At 40.4% G+C, this 22,351-nt stretch overlaps 2 protein-coding genes across 9 annotated transcripts in view; one reads left to right on the top strand and one right to left on the bottom strand.

Moving 5' to 3' along the window:
- Positions 1 to 4,464, top strand: part of nckap1 (NCK-associated protein 1) — a 38,300-nt gene extending 33,836 nt beyond the window's left edge. For all 8 annotated transcript variants that reach the window (XM_085799413.1, XM_085799412.1, XM_085799411.1 and 5 more), the window contains 6 exons: positions 37 to 117; positions 208 to 301; positions 399 to 515; positions 2,244 to 2,353; positions 3,560 to 3,649; positions 4,345 to 4,464. In XM_085799413.1, coding sequence (XP_085655539.1) covers positions 37 to 117; positions 208 to 301; positions 399 to 515; positions 2,244 to 2,353; positions 3,560 to 3,649; positions 4,345 to 4,461 — 609 coding nt within the window. In that variant the 3' untranslated portion in view covers positions 4,462 to 4,464. The remainder of the gene's footprint in view (positions 1 to 36; positions 118 to 207; positions 302 to 398; positions 516 to 2,243; positions 2,354 to 3,559; positions 3,650 to 4,344) is intronic.
- A 7,412-nt stretch (positions 4,465 to 11,876) lies between these two features.
- On the bottom strand, positions 11,877 to 21,949 carry LOC146973136 (protein phosphatase 1 regulatory subunit 1A-like). The gene is made up of 6 exons (XM_085801030.1): positions 21,762 to 21,949; positions 20,543 to 20,600; positions 18,072 to 18,109; positions 17,038 to 17,092; positions 13,438 to 13,641; positions 11,877 to 11,990 (listed from the first exon to the last, which is right to left on the bottom strand). Exons 1-6 carry the CDS (start codon positions 21,840 to 21,842, stop codon positions 11,935 to 11,937), a joined length of 492 nt encoding a protein of 163 aa, XP_085657156.1. The 5' UTR covers positions 21,843 to 21,949; the 3' UTR covers positions 11,877 to 11,934.
- Positions 21,950 to 22,351: the final 402 nt, after the last annotated feature.

Here is a 22,351-nt window from a genome sequence, read left to right as displayed (position 1 = left end):
AATGCATCGTCTCCGTCTCGTCTCCTCTCTCTCCAGGTTTTGTCCTGTCACATTCCTTTCCTGGTCAGTTCGGTGGAAGATTTCAAGGATCACATTCCCCGAGAGACGGACATGAAGGTGAAAAGATCATAATTTGTTTTTTTCTTTGTGTTCAGAAGTTGTCTTTCCTGTTCCCCCTGTGTGAATATATTGTGTGTGTTTGTCCAGGTGGCCATGAACGTGTACGAGCTGTCGTCAGCCGCAGGTTTGCCCTGCGAGATCGACCCGGCTCTGGTCGTCGCTCTGTCCTCGCAAAAAAGTGGTGAGACTTCAAATAAACACACAAAAAACACACACAGATAAAGTCGTGCATGGTGTTTCATCTCCTGTTGACCTGCTTCACAACACAATCTGTGCAGAGAACATCAGTCCAGAGGAGGAGTATAAGATCGCCTGCCTGCTCATGGTGTTCGTGGCCGTTTCCCTGCCGACGCTGGCCAGCAACGTGATGTCACAGTACAGCCCCGCCATCGAAGGTAACGTTCACACTCGGGTTGTAACACCTGGTCAAATGTAGGAGGCAGGAACGTCACAGAAACATCTCATCAAACCCGTACAGGACCGACCGGACTCTTGAGGAGACAGAATCGTTGTTTCATCGCAGTTTTCCTTGTTGTTGTCCTCATCATTGTCGTTTTTTGCACAATAACTCTCGGTATATATGATTATTGGGCAATAATTATCAGCAAATACACAGATAAGTCTGATAATTAATAAACATTACTAGAGACAGTTATAATTAGCCAACATTGTCTGTTTCTTGATTTGAAACAATAACAAATGTTGATTTTTGAAGAGTCATAGCTGGTATTATTAGTGATTATTTATATTTATATTTATATTTTTTCAGAGCCATAATGTTAAATTCATCTTTATTTACCACATCTCAGCCTTTCTTAACCTCAAGTGTGTTTAAAATGTTATTTGTCGTCGGTATCGGTTGGAAAAAACAGTTATGGTGCCTCCCAACTTTCTACTAATGCTGGGTTTTTAAAGTGCTGCTTATTTTTGCCGCTTTCTGTTGGCGTCACATCCCGCTCTCAGTTCAACCCAATCAGAACCGAGGAAACGTCAAGCCCCACCCAGGAGTATTTCGGTGCCACTCAGACACATTTAGCCACCGTCAAAGTTCCTGCAGTAGAAACAGAACTAAAGAGTCTGTAACGCCATAAAAACAGAGATTACTTCTCATCTCAACCTAGAAAAGCAGCAAACTCATAGCAAACATATAAAAACCTTTTAAAGCAAAAAAAAAGGAGTGAAAGGGTTGAAGATCATCGCAGTTGTTGCTGTTTAATGTTCTGTCCTTCGACTAATCGTTGTGCGGAGCCACGAGAAACGACGCAGGACAAAATACCACACATGGTCGAGAACGTAATTTACTGCATGAGCGCCACGCGGCCGCGCTGCATGTAGATGAGCCCCGGACCCGACGCCCTCACACTGATTCATTCATGTGCACATGAGCCGTTTCATCACCTCCATAATGTACACGTCTGTTTCTTCTTTGAACGATGAAAACACTAATGCATCAGTTTACTCACGTTTAATCGTATTTGTTGCATCTTTTGTCAGTGAAGAGATTCATCCAGTTCGATATTGACTGTAATAGAGACGCAGCGGTGTTGTAGTTAAACGAGGCTTTTGATAAGGTATCAAAGAGTTTCTTCTCAAGGATGAATTATCAAGACATCGCCTCCTTAACAACCTTGAAATGAAAGGCGCCATTGTTAATAAGGGACATTTGAAAAGGATAATGAGTTGTAATGGGCTCCACCATTGTTAGTATGCAGAGCGCACGTCGGGGCAGCAATTGGTTTTCTGACAGCGCGTCTCAATACACGGCGCCCGGCGCAGTCACGCAAACCGTTTTAGTGAACTAAGAATTATATGCACATATTTTATTTTACTTTACACGCCCGCGCTGCTTCTCATCATGCGCCTCACATTCACACATAACGGCCGTCATCTGCATGAAATACAGAGAAAAGAAAAGGAAAAAGAAGTGAAATCCATGTTTCCTCCTCCTCCTCCTCCTCCTCCCTCCGCAGCGGGAGCTCCACCTCTGCACGTCGTGAACCAGCCGCACGTGTCAGAAATTAAACCGTAATTAATTGACTCTGCAACACTGAAGACGTCTTTTTCTTCTTCTTGCTCTGTGTGTGTAACCGTGTGTGTGTGTGTGTGTTTGCTGCCCCCTGCAGGCCACTGTAACAACATCCACTGTCTGGCCAAAGCCATCAACCAGATCGCTGCTGCTCTCTTCACCATCCACAAGGGAAGCATAGAGGATCGCCTCAAGGAGTTCCTGGCTGTAAGAACCAACTCATACCATCACATTTATTATCATTATTATATCTTAAAAGTTAATATGAATGATTTTAAATTGTATTATTGTGACGCCAAGAAAACAAACCGGGACCAGAGTCAGAGTCTTTGGAGGAAAGGACGAAGAGAAAACAATACCAGGCTTCAGAGCTTCAAACTATCCTGTCTTCTCCTCCAGGCTTTGGAAATAAAATTATCAGTCTTAAACACATTGAAATGAAACAACCATTCCAGTTTTTTCAGGGTTTTGTCTGTAGATTTCACAGAATAAAACCTCTCTCAAATCCTCATACTTGATTACAAAACGAATGGAGCTCAGTTTCCACTTCATCTACTGTAACTTACACATTACACATACTCCGTTTATCCACGGTAACATTTTTGAATCGACCAACAACCTCAATGGCCAGAGGAAGAACGCAACCAAGGATCTTTGACTTCTCTGTAGACGTGATATAACATAATAATTCAGGGCCAAAGTTATATTTAATCTGCATATATTTAATATATTAACATAATATTTGTATGTCACACCATCACGACTCTGCTGCAGGACGTCTGCTGTGTGTGTGTGTCTCAAACTTTGATCTACATTTTAATTTCATTTTATTTATTCATTCCAGTGTAAAGGAGCAGGGTGAAGAGAACTTATAAGACCTCCTTTCTTAAAACCAAAAACCTGCTTACATCAGATGAAATGCCATTAAAATGAACGAGTTCCCAATCTACAAATCAATAATCCATAACTAATCTTCTTTTATTACAATGTGTTTCTAGATATATCTTTCCTATTTTCTGCTTATACATTCTCTGAACATTTCTGCTCTGTGGTCCTTTCTCCACAGCAGCTGTAATAAAACCTCTGAAAACAGGTGGAGGAGACGTCAGACGTCCTGCTGCTCTTATATCGTCTAAAACAAAAACTGATTTTCACAAATTGCCTCAAAACTGCAGCAAAGAATTACACACATCACAACGAGCTTCTTTACAACTATTATATTAATTATACCCCACATTCAATAAGGTGCAAGACTAGCAATAACTATAAACGCACTCTTTTTTTTCAATCAGTGTTATGCTTCTCATTGGAGCTGCAGTGAATCAAATCATCTTAAATGAATAAACTAAACTCTTTAATGTGTTTTCCTGTGTGTTTGTGTGTGTGTGTGTGTGTGTGTGTGTGTGTGTGTAGCTGGCCTCGTCCAGCCTGTTGAAGATCGGTCAGGAAACGGACAAGATGACGACACGTAACAGAGAGTCTGTTTACCTGCTGCTGGACATGGTGAGAGAAACCGCCACGAAACACTGGAGACAAGTTCACGCTTTAAAGGGATAGTTCAACATTTTGGCAAATTGGCCCCATTGCCATAATCCCTATAGTCATAGCAGTAGGTTCGTTACCTTTAATTGTCGGTGCAAGCTATTTTTAGAACGGCGGAGCTGCTCAGAGCTACGCTATGGAGGCTAAGGGAATTTCTTGGTTTCCCTCATCAAACTCATCAAATACACAATCCAACAACTCCAAAATGCTCTGGTGGACAAGTTGTGACCTGCACATTCACCACGCTATGAGACAATAACAGAACGTTACCAGACAGAGTTGTTTTTGAGGTAAATTCATGCAAAACCGCTGATGCGCGTTGCCTTAAGAACAGTTTTTCAGCAAGCAGTCTCTGTATTTGCCTCTCAAACAACTCTGTCTTGTAACGAGTTGTTGGATTGTGTATTTGATGAGTTTGATGAGGGAAACCAAGAAATTCCCTTAGCCTCCGTAGCGTAGCTCTGAGCAGCTCGCGGCTCTGCTCCGCCGTTCTAAAAATAGCTTGCACCGACAATTAAAGGTAACGAACCTACCGCTATGACTATAGGGATTATGGCAATGGGCCAATTTGCCAAAATGTTCAACTATCCCTTTAAGTTTGACTCTATATTTATATCATCTCACCGTCTGTCTGTCTGTGTGTGTGTCTCTCTCAGATCGTGCAGGAGTCTCCCTTCCTGACCATGGACCTGCTGGAGTCCTGCTTCCCCTACGTCCTGCTGCGAAACGCCTACCACGCCGTCTACAAACAGAGCATCAGCGCCAACGCGTAAAAACACACACAGCACCGGCCCATCGTGCTGCGTCTCCTACGACAATGACGACAACAACAACAACAACAAACACACACTAACGGCATACACTAAAGACAAACTAAAACAAAACACTAAACTATGCCTACGAATGCCTCAACGTACCATCGTCCTGACAACGAACGAAACGTGTCGACGTGCACACGAAACAACGGTCGACACACGTTACAAAACAAAAAACAAAACAAAAAAAACACTAAACGTGTAGCATCTAAACAAGTCAACTCTAAACCCAGAACAAAAGTTGTTCACTAAACTAAACGCCAAAAGAACATAACACACACACACACACACACACAAATACATACAAATGATTCATTCCACAAAGACGACACAAGAAAAACAAACACAATTCGATACACACACATACACACATATGAGCTGGATGAAGTTGGGGGATCAGTGTCTTTACTTTAATCATTGTACTTTTTTCATTGATGTTGCCAGGGGGACCATAACCATAGCAACACGTAATATACCATATGTTTGGTTGGTATAAAAGAACAAAAATATAAATATATAGTATATATATAGTTGACACTAAAATATTCTCTCTTTTTGTTTGTATTATTATTATTATTATTATTATTTTTATTTTATTTTTTTCTTCGATGACAGATTTGAATTTCTAGCGGCCGGACGCCGACTTGTACGTGGTGGTGATGGATTTGGATGCTTACTTACTTTGGGAATGCAAATGACTCTGATGTGATGTGGGTTTTTTTTTCTTTTCGTTTTTTTCTTTTTTTCGTTTGCTTTTACTGACGAGGGCGGGTGAAGATTCCTGTGTTGATACTGAAAGACATGTTGCTTGTTAATGTAAGTTTACACTTATATACACACACACAGACATACAGTTACATTTTGAGCAGATATAAAACTACCAACACTAATCTTTCAGCATTTCATAGTGAGAAGTTGAACACACACAAACACACACACACTTGTATAACATGGTGATGTTTTCTTTCTTTTTTCTAGCTAGTCGTAAAACAAAAAACTTTTTGTGGGTAAAGATATAATATCTGTATTCTACTTTGATGTGAACTGAACTCGTCTGTTTTTAATGTTCATGTTTTGTTATTTTTATGATGACGACAATGATGATGATGATGATGATGATGAAAATGACGAATTGCCAAAATGTGTTGACACTAAAAACAAACAAAAAAAAAAAAAAAGAAGAACTTGTGTGTATCAGGGCTTGGAAGTGGTTGGTTGGAGTGTTTGGGTGTTAAATGGGTGAAGAAATGCCATTTTAAAAATGTATGGACGATTTATTATTGGAACAAGCCGCCAGGTCACAGAAGCATTTTTTTTTTCTCCTTCTTTTCTCTTTTACAGTGGGAACAAAACAAACAAACAAACAAAAAATACTGCAGTGATTCTACAGTGTAGGCATCAACCAGTCAGTTTTATTTCAAAGTGCAGCATGGTCCCAGTTCACTTCATAACATATGGAGCATGCGTCCCATCCTGCAGCTGTAGCCCTCATTTTTAAGTTAAGGTCCAGTAGCTGTAATTAAAAAAAAAAAAAAAATTAACATCTAGCAACTTCTGCAAAAAAAAAAGGCAGAAATCATCATTTTTCACCTTCTTTTTTAATTGATGGAAATTTTAGCATCTTAATTTCTCACCAGCTGTTGACGGATAAACTCTCATACACTCCGAAGTTAGAGAAACATGTCAGTACTTAACTTTAATCAAAATCCTCTGCAGACAAACATCTTTAAAATCCTCATCATTGAAATAAGGAAAAACCTGGAGCTGCAATAAGTCAACAAAAACAAAAAATAAATATATGAATATATATATACGTGCACTCTGGGTGATGTTTTCTCTGGTCGATGGGGCGTCCTCCTACCTACAATGAACTTTCCATGTGAGCCGGTTATATTTTTCATGACGGTTGTTCGGGACCTTTTAGGACAGACGGACACGGACGGACAACTTTTACAAAGTGCAGTCTCTTGTTTTGTTTTTTTTTTATTTCTTTTCCTCAATCAAGGCATGGCAAGGGCTACATACTGAGACACATACACAGACAGACCATGCTCCCTTTATGCCAGCCCTCTGCTGATGTATTAACTAACACCAGGGCTCTGTCTGAAGGCTCACACTGCAGACTGCTCCAGTGTCAAACTGCAAAAGTGAAGTAACATTAACACGATGTACAGTAGCAGGATTACAGCTCAGTTTCTACTCCTCGCAGTAGAAGACCTGTGTTTCTACTGTGTTATCTAAACATCTGGCCGTAGTAGTAGTAGTAGTAATCTGCATTATGAGCACGAGAGTGGACAGATCCGTGGGCACATTCTGCCGTTTGATGTGGAATGGTTGCTGTTTTTCTTTCTAACCTCTTTATTTTTTTTATTTTTTTGTGTGTGTGTCTCTAATTCCACCGTGTAACTTAAAAATGACATGAATAAAATAAACTTTAGGGCTGTGGTCAGACCTGAGCTGTGAGTGTGTGACGCTGCTTCCTGCAAAAACTTTAAACAGCCTCAGCTGAGACCAGATCAGGTGAGGTAAGTGTGACAACTTTGTTTAAACAACCATAGTTTTGATTGTTACAAGGACAATGTATGAACAGACTCTGACTTTGATGTGTTTTCTTAATAACTAAAGTAAATTTGAACTTACCTAGAGCAAATATGTGCACAGCAATGTATGCACTCTTAAGTATTAACTGGTGTTTGTTTTTAAATGGAAACTATCTTTTAGCTCTCAAGTAACTGACAGAAGTCAGTCAGGACTGACCTGACAAAATGCAAATGAGGTATGTTTCTAACATGAAACAGCTTTCTGCTTTTTAAAAGAAACAATCAAATCACTAATTTCTGCCATGCAGTTGTACTTAATGACTTACAGTTATTGAAAAAAAAAAGCCCTTAGGAAGTAGAACATCTTATATATCATTTAAGGTATTGTGTGTTTCCTCTTGCCTGCGGTATTGTTCGTTCTACATTTTATGTGAATACACACATTTTATAACCTATAAACCTCTAGGAATAAAATAACATCAATTTGCATTTATGCACAGCACAGACACATATATACTCATAAAGAAGTGTAAATATCTGTAATGTATGACCATATACCGGTATTTATATTTTATATATAAACTAAATAAATGAAACATTTGCAGCATTGAACAGGTCCACTGATGCTGTATCATGTAAAAACCACCAGAGGGTGCCCCAAGAAAACAAAAACAGTAAAGGAAGGAGAGGAGACATGATATTATAGACCTCTGATGTTTCTTCTATTCTAATGTTTATTGTTTAAAAAAAATCAATAATCAATGCTGACATTTTATTGCAGTTAGTGACATTATAGTCAGAGGGATACATGTAGCAGATACAGAGAGAAAATAAACATTTAAAAACTAACAGATCCATCATTATACAGTTAAGAGTACATTGAAAGTTTTCTGTTTCTGACCTGTTTATCTAAAAATGAGTCAAAACCTGTGCTGGTCAAATGTAAACTGAGATTTTTTTCTTTGCATAGTTGCAACATCATGTGAAATAACGGAAACACGTTAACCTTCAGCAGGTGTTTTGACACAGCAGGAAAAACACAAAAAGTGTAACTAATGGTGGCTCCATGTGTGTCAGTTTCTCTGTTACATGTCAAAATGGCAACTTTAAAACACTGCTAAAAGCTGTAGTTGTTATTTATTGTGTTACCGTTGTGTTTGGCTACACATGAGTGTTGTGTGAAGCACCTGTAAAATTTCTTATCACACAGTGAACATTAAAAAAAAAAAACAATCAGAACTTGAAGTGGCAAATGATCCAGAAATTAGCTGATATCTATTTGTTTTAAGATCAGGTCTAGTATCAAATCAGTGAAGTAGCAAAGAAACAACCAGTAACTTGAGCTTTAAGTCAATCAATCCATTGGCAGGAAAAATAATCAATAATTTTAGTCTCTTTCAAGCAACAACGTGATCAGCTCCAGTTTCTAAAATGAGATGATTTGCTGCTTTTCTCTGTCCTTCATGGTTTTAAACTATCACAGACTAAGCAATTTATCAAAAAGAGGTTAATGAAAGTAATCAATAAGTGTATTATATTTTTTTTAAGCAACTAACATTTGGCGGGTCAAAAAATGTCTATCTAGGCTACAGCAGATTAATTAAAGGCGCTTTAAGTCTTGCTAAATTGCTACAAAACTAATGTAAGCATTCACAGTTGTACGTTGCAGTGAGAAGTGAGACAAATTGGGCCACCTATAGCTAAACAACATGTTAACTTTAATAGCCTAAGTGATAGAAATAGAGGCAGCATTTCTTCACCCACTGGAGCCAGGCAGCTGTTGGCGAGTAAAGGGATAAAGTTTGGCACCAAACTTACAACGCTGGTCAGTAAACAGCTGCTAATGCTAACATTAGCAACGCAGCAGTAGCAAAAAGCTTTTTTAAGTTGTTGTTGAGACCAAATATTAAACTGAAATCATTTATTATTGCCTTTTGAATTATTATTTTTTATTTCAATATGTAATCTTTCTAAAAATTAAAGTTATTTTGATGTTGTTAGCATTGGAGATAGCTACAAGGAGTTTCCCGCCAAAAGTGTTGAAATGTCGCTGTTTGAGGTTAACTGTTGTGATGTCCTTTGTTTGCTGCTTTTGTTAGATGAAGAATCACATTTCCACCTGATTCATGAGCTGAAACAGGGCAAGTAAAGGTAAGTTTATTATTTTAAAGCTTAGAGTTAAACAATAACAGTCTAGTCTGTGGCAGTTTGTTTTTGACGCCATGTGGTGGTGGATGTGCTAAGTGAAGGTTAGCCGGCTCTGTCGGCTGTTTCCAGACCTGTTTGTTTTAAGAATAAAATATGCTGGTTTAATTCCTGCTCTAATATAAAATGTCAACAACTCTTCCCCTCAAATCAAAATCAATGTCCTGTCATGTAGGTGCTACACTTGAGATGGACGCCTCCAAGGCCGTCTGTCCATCCGTTCGTCTGTCCAGAAAACCGGAGATTAAAATGGCCGCCTGTTGTGTGCTCAGACGTCTCTCCCAGATCAGTCGCCCTGAGGTATGGTTTCCTCTTCGTCCTCCTCAGGTACAGCGCTTTCCAGCTTCCCTGTACAAACACGAATATGACTTTAACTTAATGAATAAATATTATGATTGATAAATTGAACCCTCAGCCCACAACAGTACTTTAAAGGAGACATATATGCCCCTTTTCCACAAAGTAAAATAGTTCCCAGGTGTCTTAAAGACATGTCTGTGACATGCTTCGGTCAAAATACCCCAAGGATCAAACTTAGCTCTTTTCATCCTCTCAAAACAGCCCTGTCCAGAACGGCTTGTTTCAGTGCCTGTCCCTTTAAATGCAAATGAACTTCTGCTTGTCCCGCCCCTTCTACTGTTACCAGGTAGGGGTGGGGTTATGCAAATTCAAAACCTTACATCACTGGAAGACAACTGTGGGAACAGCTCTTAAAACCACATGGATTTCACATTTTGGGGGCCAAAAGACACGACAAACACCCAAATATATGTTAAAGAGCCTTCAAAAAGTGATATTTCCAATATGTCCCCATTAGTTGTCTGTTTTATCACATAATACCTCTACAATTTTAAACCCATGCTGGAACATGATGCATTCATGTTTTAGAGCAGGATTAGTTACGGCATTCAAACTGTACCAGAAAAGAAATGTAAACAAAGATAAAACAATTTGCTGTAGGTCATAGTTTGAGTTTAAATAGGCAAATATTAAGTTAAATGTTAACGAAAAGGATGGAAAATACAGAAAAATGTAGGTTATGGTGGGAAAGCCCTGTTCAAAACTATTAAAAGCTCCATTATATTGAACAAATAAACTCGTAAAAAGCATGATTAATATTATCCAGTGTCACATAATTTCATGAAGCCAAACGCAGTCGTCAACTGAAATGTTCCTGGGCTTCAAATAAAACTCAGTCACTGTTGGCAGTCGGAGGTGAACAGTAAGTCCCTCGGATAAATCGTCCTGTTTCCAGCTGCACAGTGAACGCAGCATCAACAGGAAATAGCTGCTAAAAGGACTCAGGGAGAAACAGAATTATATCTTTTGCAGAGAGTCAGACATGTAAACAAACATTTAAACAACTTGGTCCGAGTCATAGGAGTGAATATTTTGCTTTCTGAGGAGCTGTTCTTGTTTCTTTCCCTCCCTCTTTAACCCTTGCTCTGCAGCCCATCTGTGGACATTTAGCCTGGGATGATAAAAAAAAAAGAAAAAGGAAAACACACACTCACACTCATTCACAAACGGACACATGCAGAGACATTTCAGCTGTTGATGCTGCTGATCTCCAAACAGCCAGGTCACACAGATGTGAGTAAAGTCCTAATGCTAATGCTATTTACTGTGGCGTTAATGGCACAAACAAACAAAAAAAACATCATGTCTGACCTAAAATTTATTTGTAATCTCTTAATGGTCGCCCCCAGTGTCTCATAAGTGATTCAACTCTTAAAACTCTTAAACACAACACATTTGAAGTCCCAAAACTTGTTTGTCTCATAGTCGTCTTAGCTGTTTTGATCAGTGCTACCTGGTTAATCATTTACTTGTGAGTCTATAACATCATCCAGCTTCCTCAGAACTTAATCCTTTAATGAAGTGCATTTTAAATTAAGTCACATTCACCTCAATGTGAAAATAAACAATGTGGTTAAGGCGTCCTTTTAACTACTTTTTCTATGGAGATGTGATGTGGCGTAATGTAGGCTAAAACTGTTGTAAAATGCAACACCTCGTATGTGCACATTCATAATTCGGTGATTGATTTGTAAAGTTCAACACTGTTTTCATGCAATTTGATGATTGCAGTTTGGTAGCCAAAGGTTACAGGTCACTGTGACAGCACAAGACATATTTTTGGATATAATTCAATAATGAACGCAGTAATAATGACACTTATAACACATAATGTCTGACGGGCTAAAATGAAGAAGTGATGACATCTCGAATTCAAGAATTCAAAAGTCGACTGACGTCATTATTTAACCGTCGTTTAGCTGCTGAGGAGGAGATCAGAAGATGGACACGAAACACACAACTGTGACTTTTATCATTGTATATACTGTATGTTTCTATTAATGTTAATTTACCAATTTAATAAAGACACAGAGCAGCCAGACATCGAGCACATGGTTCAGTATAATAACATCTTTATTCACAGCCAAGAACCTGAACCTGAGCCGCACCTCCTCCTGAACTTTAGATTCACACCGGTTCAGTTTGTGCTCGAGTCTTTATGAGTGTGAGAGAGAGAAAAAGAGAGAGAGAGAGAGAGAGAGGGAGGAAAACAACATTCAGTGTTTGGTGTGCAGCAGGAGAGTGAAGCAGTGAGTGGATGATGGAGATGGAGGAGGAGGAGGAGGAGAGGTGGTTATGGAGAAGTGAGAGAGGGGAGCGGAGGTGGCTATCGGGAGACGGTGTCGGGACTGGGCGCTTCCTTTTTGTGGTCACATGACACATCTGAGAAAAGGAGGAGAGAGAGGGAGTGAAGGGAGGAGGGTGAAATGAAAGATAATGTGAAGCCACAAGAAGAAGAAGAAGGGAGGAGGAGGAAGATAAAGAGAGAGAGAGAAAGATGAGTTAGTGCTGTTAGTCAGGGATGGAAATAGAAACACAGAGTGAATTAATTTAGTCGATTTCAGTGGATGTGGTCAGTTTTTTCTTTATTGACTGTGACATTTGCAGCTGAACAGACTCAGTTCAGCGTCCGGCTTCACTCAGGAGGTTATACTGTATGTGTTTTTTTTGTTTTGTTTTTCTTTTGTTTTTGGAGAGGGGGGGCGGGGGGTTGTTATCTCCTGAGGAGAAAAAAACGTTTACTTGTTCAGCCGCTTTACGTTCGGCTGTCGTCATCAGTTTGTCTCTTATCTGCAGCGTTGTAAAGGAAACAGCTGCTGCAGGAGTCGATAAGAGCAGATCAGACGTAACGAGGAGCTGAGAAGATCCTCAAAGAAGTTTACGTTCAATCCTGATTCAGTGTCGATAAGGAAACATTCATTAACACAGTTTGTCTCTGAGGATAATTTTGTCTTATCTTAATAATATATGTATATAGAATAGAGACAAACAGTTTTTTGTTGTTTTTTTCAACATAATTTAGTCTGTTGTGTGTCAGCTGTGTTTGTGTGTGTGTGCAACAGAATACTCCACATAAATAATAACTACACACTTTATATTCATACATTGGTAACACTTTATAATAAGTACACATTATTAAGCATTCGTTAAGCATTAATAAATACTGAATTCTTCATTTATAATGCATGAATACTCATTAGTATGTAGTTTATAAATATCAATTATGAGTAAAACATTTTTAACTGTGTTTATAAACTACATACTAATGAGTATTCATGTGTTATAAATGATGAGTCCATCCTTTAATGCTTAACTAATGCTTAATAGTGTGTACTTATAAAGTGTTACAGTATATTTTTTTAAATAGATTATAACCAAACATCCGGATGTCAATCGATCATTAGATCATTTATAAAGTGTCAGTAATTGATTAACAAACTTTTACTTTTATTATTATTTATACATTTTTGATTTTAATCCAGAGTTACACATTGATAACCGTAATTAGTATCAATGGTGGGTGAATGCCTTATAAATTATTAATCGGGTATTTAATAAAGCTTAATTAATGCCTAAAAGTGTGTACACAATTGTTTGGTTTTATTCTGTATACACTGTTGACACGAGCACGTCAACCCATTTACTGACTAACAAAGTTATAACTTTATTTGTATTTCTCTTATTTTGCAGAAACTTCTCGTTAAAGTTGTAAAAAGTAATCGGCCTTAAAGTGACGTGAGCACAGTCTTAAGTTTTATAGATTATTTATGTCGGAGTATCCTGCTGCACAAAGTGTTTTTCTTTTTTTAAAAACAAAATCAGTGTTTACCGCCTAAACTGCTGCTCTCTGCCATTCCTCTCTCCTGATTGGCTAACGGCAGACTCGCCTCGTTCCCATTGGCCTCCTCCGGCCCGTTGTGATTGGCCCACAGAGTGGCAGCGGCATAGAGCTGCGCCGTGATTGGGCTCAGCTGGCCGTCTGCCTCACAGAGCCCCGCCTCCAGCAGGTGCTGCTCCACCCCCAGCTGAAGCTCTGGGGAGACAAGAGCACCTCTAGTGGAGAGACGCCGCAACTGCAGGCGCGTCGCAAAAACAGAGCAGGAGGGGGGGAACAAAAATAACTAAATAAGTAAAAATCAAATTAAACTGCAACTTAAAGAATTAAACTAAAACTTAAAGACCCACTCCCGTGAAAATCGTGTTTTTTGAGCTTTTCACATGTTCCTGTGGCATTTTTCTTGTGTTAGAGCACTTATCAGCAGAGAAGGAAGTGCAAAATTGCATTTCAGAGTTTTTCTGCCTTCAAACTGCTGTGAACCAATGGCAGACTCAAACTGGCAGTTTCAGGAAGACTGGAGTTGAGGGTGTCACAGCTCCAGGGGAGGGCACTAGTGCTACAAGCTCCCGCCCCGCTCTGCATCTGGCTCAGAGGTGAAAGCCTTCACAGCTCGGTGTAGCTGTCAAGGTATAATAGGTATAGCTCACCTGGTAGAGCAGCTTGCACTGTGAGCAAGGACTATGCACCAGTCTGGGATCGAATCCCAGTGTGGAGTTTTACGTTAAACGCGCTAAATCTGTAATTGTACAATGTCCAGCTGTCAGCAAGCGGGGGGTGTGGTGCGAGGAGGTGGCTGGGCGGGTGCAGAGCAGCGCAGTCTCCGCCCACCCCCCAGAGGTGCATTGCTAATGTGCATGGCTAATGAGCTGGTTTTAAAATGGCCGAAAAGGGTCGCGGGAGTGGGACTTTAAAGGGATAGTTCAACATTGTGACAAATTGGCCCATTGCCATAATCCCTATAGTCATAGCAGTAGTAGGTTTGTTACCTTTAATTGTCGGTGCAATCTATTTTTAGAACGGCGGAGCAGAGCCACGAGCTGCTCAGAGCTACGCTACGGAGGCTCATGGGATTTCTTGGTTTCCCTCATCAAATACACAATCCAACAACTCCAAAACGCTCTGGTGGACAAGTTGTGACCTGCACATTCACCACGCTATGAAATCATAACAGAACATTATGAAACTGAGTTGTCTTCGAGGTAAATGCAGAGACTGCTTGCTGAAAAACTGTACCTGACGGCAACGCGCATCAGCTGTTTTGCATGAATTTCCCTCTAAAACAACTCTGTCTGGTAACATTCTGTTATTATCTCATAGCGTGGTGAATGTGCAGGTCACAACTTGTCCACCAGAGCGTTTTGGAGTTGTTGGATTGTGTATTTGATGAGTTTGAGAGGGAAACCAAGAAATTAGAGACCATAGCGTGCTCTGAGCAGCTCACGGCTCTGCTCTGCCATTCTAAAAATAGCTTGCACCGACTAAAGGTAACAAACCTACTGCTAAAACTATAGGGATTACGGCGATGGGCCAATTTGCCAAAATGTAGAACTATCCCTTTGAGAAGAAAACTAAAAGGCAAAAGTTGAGTCAAGTTGAGACAAAAGGAGTCTCATGTCCAGTTTGATTTGTAGGCGCCAGCAGAGACTGAATATTCACACAAAAGTGCTGTGAAGTCAGATTAAATATAAAATTACAGATGTTTTAAGAAAAGTATTTCAGCCTGGACGTGAAACCACAGTGTGAGAATAAAACCTGATCGGATTAATGAATAAAAACCTCCCTGATCCTACAGTGAGAGCTAAATGCCTTATGTGCAGTTGTTCCATATAGGCAGTAACTCATACAGTAAAGCTATTACTACACACACACACACACACACACACACACACACACACTCAGACGGGATCAATAACAGAAAAGCTTTTACAGCCTCTCCTCCACTTCCCGGAACCGAGTCCTCGCTGCACACACACACTTTGTTTCTTCCTCTACTTCTTCCCTTTTCTTTCCTTCCCAACATCATCCTCCTCTTCCTACACACACACACACACACTGCAGTAAACACACAGTCACCGTCCTATAAAAGCCTGAACTCTTCATCTCTGTGCACTTCACTAGTTTTTCCAGTGAGAAGCTTGATAACGATTTTATAAATTATTCAGAGCGATGATAAAAATATGATAACAACAACAACAACAACAGTGAAAGTCGAAAGAGAGACCAACAACAGGTGGAAGCTGAGACTCTCTTCACTCTCTGTTCAAAACAAAACGCTGAGACTCATGCTGAAGGTTCAAGAAGTCGAGGAATTCCTCTGTTGTTAATAAATCAACAGACTGAAGCACTAAACTATATTTTCTTTAATTTTAACATTAATGTTTAGTTGATTTTGAAGTTTTTTTAAAGAAAACCCAACATCTGTCTGACGTTACATCAACATCTGGTGCCAGCTGTGTATCAACCACATTTGATCATGTTCATTCATTCATTTATCTAATGATCCAATCAGCCAATCACATGACAGCAGGTCAATGTATAATATTCAGGTCTGGATGAGGTTGTTCAGTCAATAAAAACTCCCAAAAGGAAGAATGACCAAGAGTTGAAGCAAACTTTTTACTCTCTGATCTGGAAATATTCAAATTTTAGAATCTGGAGTTAGTGAATTTTAACATATTTGCTTTAAAATCCAACTTTAATCGTGTATTAAAAGTGCTGCCAGTTAATTTTCTGTCACTGAACTCATCAGAAAGGAAAACATTTGTGTTCTCTGGGCGAAAGAAAGAAGGTTTTTCACAAAACTACCAACAAAATCATCAACTCAGTCCTGAGAGATAAACTATAGTTTCTGAGGAAATTCTTCTTGCAGCAGAAAAATAAATCAAACTCTTTGTTTCCGGGCAGATTTGATTGATGTTTAGGGACATACTGTATAATTAGAGACCACCTCCCCCCTCCCCTCCCTCTGCAGGACGTCCCACAGACCTGAAACTGAAAAACAACGAGAGCAAAAGAACTGGGAAGAAAAGAGAGGAAAAACTGGAGGCTGAAGAACGAAGAGTAAGAAAACAGAAGTGTGTGTGTGTGTGTGTGTGTGAGAGAGTAGATCGAAGTCCAGATACAGACAAAGACAAATGTCACGTAGTAAAACAAAAACAAACACAACTTCCATACTGAAAGCAAACACACACACACGGAGATACCATAAAAAAATACACGCACAGATGTGTACACAGCTGCAGATACAACACACACACACACACAGAGGGAAACTCACAGACTCACACAGACGTGTTTGTTGAAGTGAAAAACTGTTTAAATCCTCTGAGGACGAACGTTGTCTGTTATTAATAATGATAATAATAATAATCTGTTAATAATCCAGAGTTCAGACGAGTGACCAGGTTTCTGCTGTTTGTTTGTGTTGTGAATGAATCAGATTTCTTCCTCTCACTCCCTGTTTCCGCAGCAACAAACGTGCAGATTACAGGCCGAGCCGACATGCACCATGACCCATAATCCTCTGCTGTGTATATATATGTATGTATTTATCTTGTTTACTTGCACATGTTGCAGATTGACGGTGTTTACCTTTCATGGTGGGGGGGGCGTAGGTGCTCTGCTTCCTCTGAGACGAGTCTGACGCCTGAGGAGCAGAAAGAAAATTTATGAAAGATGATTTTGTATTTTAAAGCTCCAAGAAGACGTTCAATCAGACATCAGTAAAACGAGATAAATGAAGATTTAAACATATTAAAGTTGATTTATAAGCTCACAGGGTAGAAACTCTATCTTTATTGTCAGACACCAAACACCAAAACTAATCCACAGTTTGTCGTAAATCTGCTTGTCAATGAAGTAGTTTAAAGGAAAATTCCGGTCATTTTTGACCCCTAAATCATTTTCCTGATGGTCACCCAGTGATGGGAGGAGCAAAAAAGGCGACTAAATTTGATGCAGGCAAACCACAACAAACACTCAAAAAACAATCAAATATCTATGGTACATGACTTGAATCCTTACGAGACACCACTTAACTCATATAGTGTACAGTATAAACAGTATAAACTTTGTGTTTTTGCATGTAATCACTCACCTCAGATAGCCTAACTCTGAAATATCCTGGAAAGACATTACTATCCGATCGCAGAGCGCCTGCTCTCCCCACCACAGAAACAAACACTTTTTCCTTGTGATGATTTCTTTACAAAAATAAACGGTCGAGCAGTGCAGTGGTAATGTCCAAAATATCTCTGACCATTTATTTTTGTAAAGAAATCATCACAACCATAGATATTTGATTGTTTTTTGAGTGTTTGTTGTGGTTGAAAGAATTGCCCCCATGGGTTAGCGTTGTCGCTATCCCTAGCGCCGGGTAGCCATGGTGTAGGCTACTGTAACTCCGGTTTGCCTGCATCAATTTTAGTCACGGTTTTTGCTCTCCCCAACACTGGGTGACCATCAGGACAACGATTTAGGGGTCAAAAATGGCCAGACTTCTCCTTTAAGTTCTTTAGTTAAGTTATTATACTGAGAGTTTAACATCTGTATCTCTATCAGACCTGTGTGTGTTTGTGTGTTTGTGTGTTTGTGTTTTCACTCTGCATCTGTTTGTGTTTACAAACCTGTGAGTCTCCACTGGCGCTGAGCTGATCTCCAACATCTGCAGAAGAAACAAGACGTTAGCAGCAGTGATGATGATGATGATGATGACGATGGTGGTGAGCACTTCCTACAGTTCATTTTCTAACTTTATCAGTTTCTTTCTCTTAACTCTGATGTTTCTCAGAGCTTCAACACTGTCAGTATCAGTATCAGTGTCAGTGTGTCTGGTCTGTGGCTCAGCTGTTTGGACGCTGGCTCTTAAATCTCCTTGTTTCCTCCGTGGCCTGAGGCTGCGCTGTGATCATGGAGGAAACAAACGACTCTCAGATGAACTCAGAACAAGAACAAGTTGTAGTTTGGTAAGAAAGTTTTTCTACTCAGATTCCTGGAAGAAACAGGAACCTCCAACACCTGCAGGTGATTTTAGCCTCTTTTTATTTATTTTACCAGAAACTGTGCAACAGCTGGAAGCAACTCTGAGTTCCTACTGTCAGTGAACACCATAAATCGATCGACACCAAGAAAAGCAAGTTTTTTGTGTTTTTAAACAACAGGACCATCTGCCCCTCGGTGTGTTTGAGGGAGGAACTATTTTCAACTGCAGATTAATACACATTTAGTTCTGCGGTGTGTGTGTGTTTGGAGCAGAGGGAAGTCACAGTGACTCAGTGTTTTTAGAAACTATGAAGCTCCACTTTGTTTTGTTCTGTGCGATCAGACTGAATCTGATTTTGAAGATGAAACTTGGCTCCAAACTCCAAAAAAACAAACAAACAAAAAAAAGACAAACTTTCTCCCGGCGGCTCGATGTCGATGTTTGTGAATCTCAGCGTGAAATTCAAAACATCGACTGTGAGCGGGAGGTTAAAGCTTCAGGGTGAAAAAAAACCTGACGTCACCTGAAGTCTCCTCCGTCACCGAAACTAAAAAACATAATTAAAGGTACATTGTGTAGGAATTACTCCCATCTGGCGTTGCGGTTGTATATCGCAAGCAACTCAATCGTATTTTTCATGCTGAATTCACCTGAAATTGGGCAGACAGCAGACGGACGACAGCCGCTGCAGGTAACGGCATAAACAAGCCTCTATGTAAACAAGTGGTCCGTCAGCACAGGGCAAAACAATACACGTGACAATATGTTGCCATGGTGATGTTGTATTGTTTACCTGACCCACGTTTTACCGGCTTTCTCTGGACTTCTGCGACTAAAATGACATCTGGTTTGTTACCGACGGCCGTCTGCCCGACTGCAGGTGAATGCAGCGTCAGTGTAACGCTCCATTCCTCCTCACTGCGTTACCGTGGTGACTTTTCACAGACGCCACCTCGACCTGAGCCGACAGCTCCGGTGTCTCCGCTGAGTTTCCGTGGTTTCCTACCGTCACGCTGCCACTGAACGTAAAAACATGGCGACACCACATGGCAGCCAGCACCGAGCTTACCCGCTCCATGTAGATATGAATGATACGAACGGCAAATTCAGAGCTGAAAGGAACACTTCAGTTTGTTGATGGGGGGGATTACTGATGAATGAAAAACATACTTTTGAATCAAATAATCAATTTTCGTGAATAGATAAGAGGAGAAGTTACACAATGTCCCTTTAAGACAAAAAGTGAAGAGAACGTAGCATGAAACATCTGAATCTGTTTTACTGTGGTGACTTGTGTCTACTTCTTCTTCTTGTCTAGTCTTATCTCTTCCTCTTCTATTTGCCTTTCTTCTTCTTTGTGTCGAGGGTCTCTTCTTTTTCTTCTTGTCTAGAGCTTCTTCTCCTTCTCCTCTTCCTCCTTGTTGTCCCAGCTGCAGCCCGTTTTCCCTCCGACACTCTGGTCACAGAGTCAGGAGATAAAATCTGAGGTCGGAGCTCAGATCCACCTCGGGCCGAGAACAGCTGATCACGGTCAGATCTGCTCTCGCTCCATCATTACATCAACAAAGAGCAAGAGGTTTGTCTTATTTCCTGTACGTGCGTGTGTGTTTGTTCGTTCATTCACTGTCTTGTTCTGATTTCATTGAGAAAGAGACAAAAAAAAGAAAAAGAAAAAGAAGAAAACTCCCGGGGATCTGGAAGCTGAGCCACTGAGCTGAGATCACAGAGTTCGACTCAGGCCGATTATTCAATCAGTCAGTTTGTTCCTGTGTGGAGGGATTTATACGAGCCAAGAGCACCGGCGCACGCACACACACACACACACACACACACACACACACACACACACACACACACACACACACACACACACACACACACACATACGCTCTTGAGGCATCCATCAGTCCAGTCTGAACGCTGAGATCACTTTACCAAAAGCTGCAGCTCAAATCTAATAAAGGTTCCATTATAGTTGCTGCTTTTCAGTTTCCTCCTCCCCCACACACTCACCCTCCTCCCTCCCTCTCTCCCTCTCTTCTTCCCTCTCTTTCTCTTCCACTCTCTTTCTCTTCCTCTCTTCCTCTCTCTCACTCTCTCTCTCTGCAGTCTTACCTGAGCCAGGTTGTCTGTAGATCTGCAGGGTGGCAGGAGTCGGTCGTCTGCGGCGAATCTGAGGTAAAAAAAACAAACAAAACAAAACACAGTAAGACTCATGGTGCAAATAAAAGTTAGGTGCCCTGAACGCCTCATTTCTTACCCCATATGAAAAACCCAATTAAACACACCCCTGTGTATTTTTAAAAATGTTTTTTCATTTGCTTCCTGAATGCATCTTTGCAGCTTTAAAAGACTTGTTACGTTTGTTTTTCCAACACAACGCAACTTTCCCACACACTGCAACAACACGTTTTATTGTTTCACCTCAGATTTTATATGATTTTCTCACCTTTAAAATGAAACCATGGCCTATATAGATGCATGCTGCTGCCTGTTCTAGGTTTTATTACATACAGTAGATCTGTTTCTATATGATCCAGTGTGAAACCAACCAGTGCATCAGGTTTTCACTCTGCAGGAATGTGAATGTAAATGTTGTCGTTGTCGTCGTCCTGCAGCTGCAGCGACTCAGTGGTTTACATGATGGTATCTCATAAAACAAACCCATCACAGCTATTTATCTCTGACTTGTCTAAATGCAACATGTTTCCAGCAGCAGCAGCAGCTCACTCAGATCCGTCACTCTTCATTTAGCAGCTTCCTTAGAAACCAAACGACTTCCGGCTCCTGGTGACTAAACAAGTTCATAAAAACGTCGCTGTGAGCGTTTTTTTTTTTTCTACCTGACTCTCGTGAAAGAGTCGCTCAGTATTTGTGCGTTTTTTTTTCTGTTTTTTCCAGCCCCCTCTGAGAGAGAGAAACGGGCGTGAACTAGAACTTGTTGCAATCAGCTGCAGATCGACTGTGACTTGACTTTAAAACCATCGGCTGCTTTTTACACATGAATATAAAGCTTTGATTTATAAGGAGGAGGAGGAGGAGGAGGAGGAGAGAGGATTTCTAACAGGGTTTTTCTCTCACAAACGCACAAATATTAAACTTTAACGTAGAAAAAAACACAAAAAACAGCTGAAATTGAACAAACACACAAATGCACTCTTGAGTTTCCATCATCACATCACACAGCTCCGCTCCCACACACAGAAAAATCCAGACCAGACTCGCAAGATAGAAGCCACATTCATCAGAGACCCACACAAGCCCACACTTTACACACTTTACACACTTTACACACACTTGACACACACATGCTGGGACACACACACACACTCACATGTTCGGCGGCCTGTGGGTCCAGCTGTCCCTGCAGCGGAGGGACGGCAAACTGGATCTTCTTGGGACTGCTCGGCTCCATTATCACCGACTGAGAGATAGAAAGAAAGACGGACAGAAAGAGAGAGAGAGAGAGAGAGAGGGGAGGGAGTGTGTGTGTATGTGTATGTGTGTGTGTGTGTGTGTGTGTGTGAGGAGGGAGGGAGCACAGAGAGAGAGAGGGAGGGAGGGAGTGGTTTTCACTCAGCCGCCGGGGTCCATTATCACTAATTGACAGACTGAGAGAGAGAAAGAGAGAGAGAGAGAGAGAGAGAGAGAGACTGGTCACTGCAGCATCATCACAACATGACGTCACACTAGTGAGTGAGAGGAGTTCATAAACTTTATTGATAAAGCAACATTTACAACCAAAATGAGAAAAAAAACTGATTCAAACATCAAAGAAACGTCTTTTATTTTGTTAAATTTGTACTTTCTATGAAGCTCCGCCCACTTCACCAGCAATAATACGCTTTTATTTCTGTTTTTTTTTATTGATGTACTTCAGTGAATGTGTGAATGTAAAATCCCCTGAGGACTTCAGTGTTTATA

Source organism: Trachurus japonicus, chromosome 15 (assembly GCF_045865225.1).
Source record: "Trachurus japonicus isolate A0001 chromosome 15, Traja_1.0".
NCBI classification, from domain to species: domain Eukaryota; kingdom Metazoa; phylum Chordata; class Actinopteri; order Carangiformes; family Carangidae; genus Trachurus; species Trachurus japonicus.
The sequence above is the reverse complement of the archived record's forward strand: the minus strand, read 5'-3'. Positions and strand labels throughout refer to the sequence as shown.

Excerpts from the sequence above, each read along its gene's own strand:
- LOC146973136 (XM_085801030.1), bottom strand. The coding sequence starts at position 21,842 with ATGGAGCCGAGCAGTCCCAAGAAGATCCAGTTTGCCGTCCCTCCGCTG. Across the intron at positions 13,642-17,037 it reads CGCCCCCCCCACCATGAAAG|AGCTTCAGCTGGGGGTGGAG; the intron begins GTAAACACCGTC and ends TTGTCTCCCCAG. Across the intron at positions 11,991-13,437 it reads AGAGAGCAGCAGTTTAGGCG|ATGTGTCATGTGACCACAAA; the intron begins GTAAACACTGAT and ends TCCTTTTCTCAG.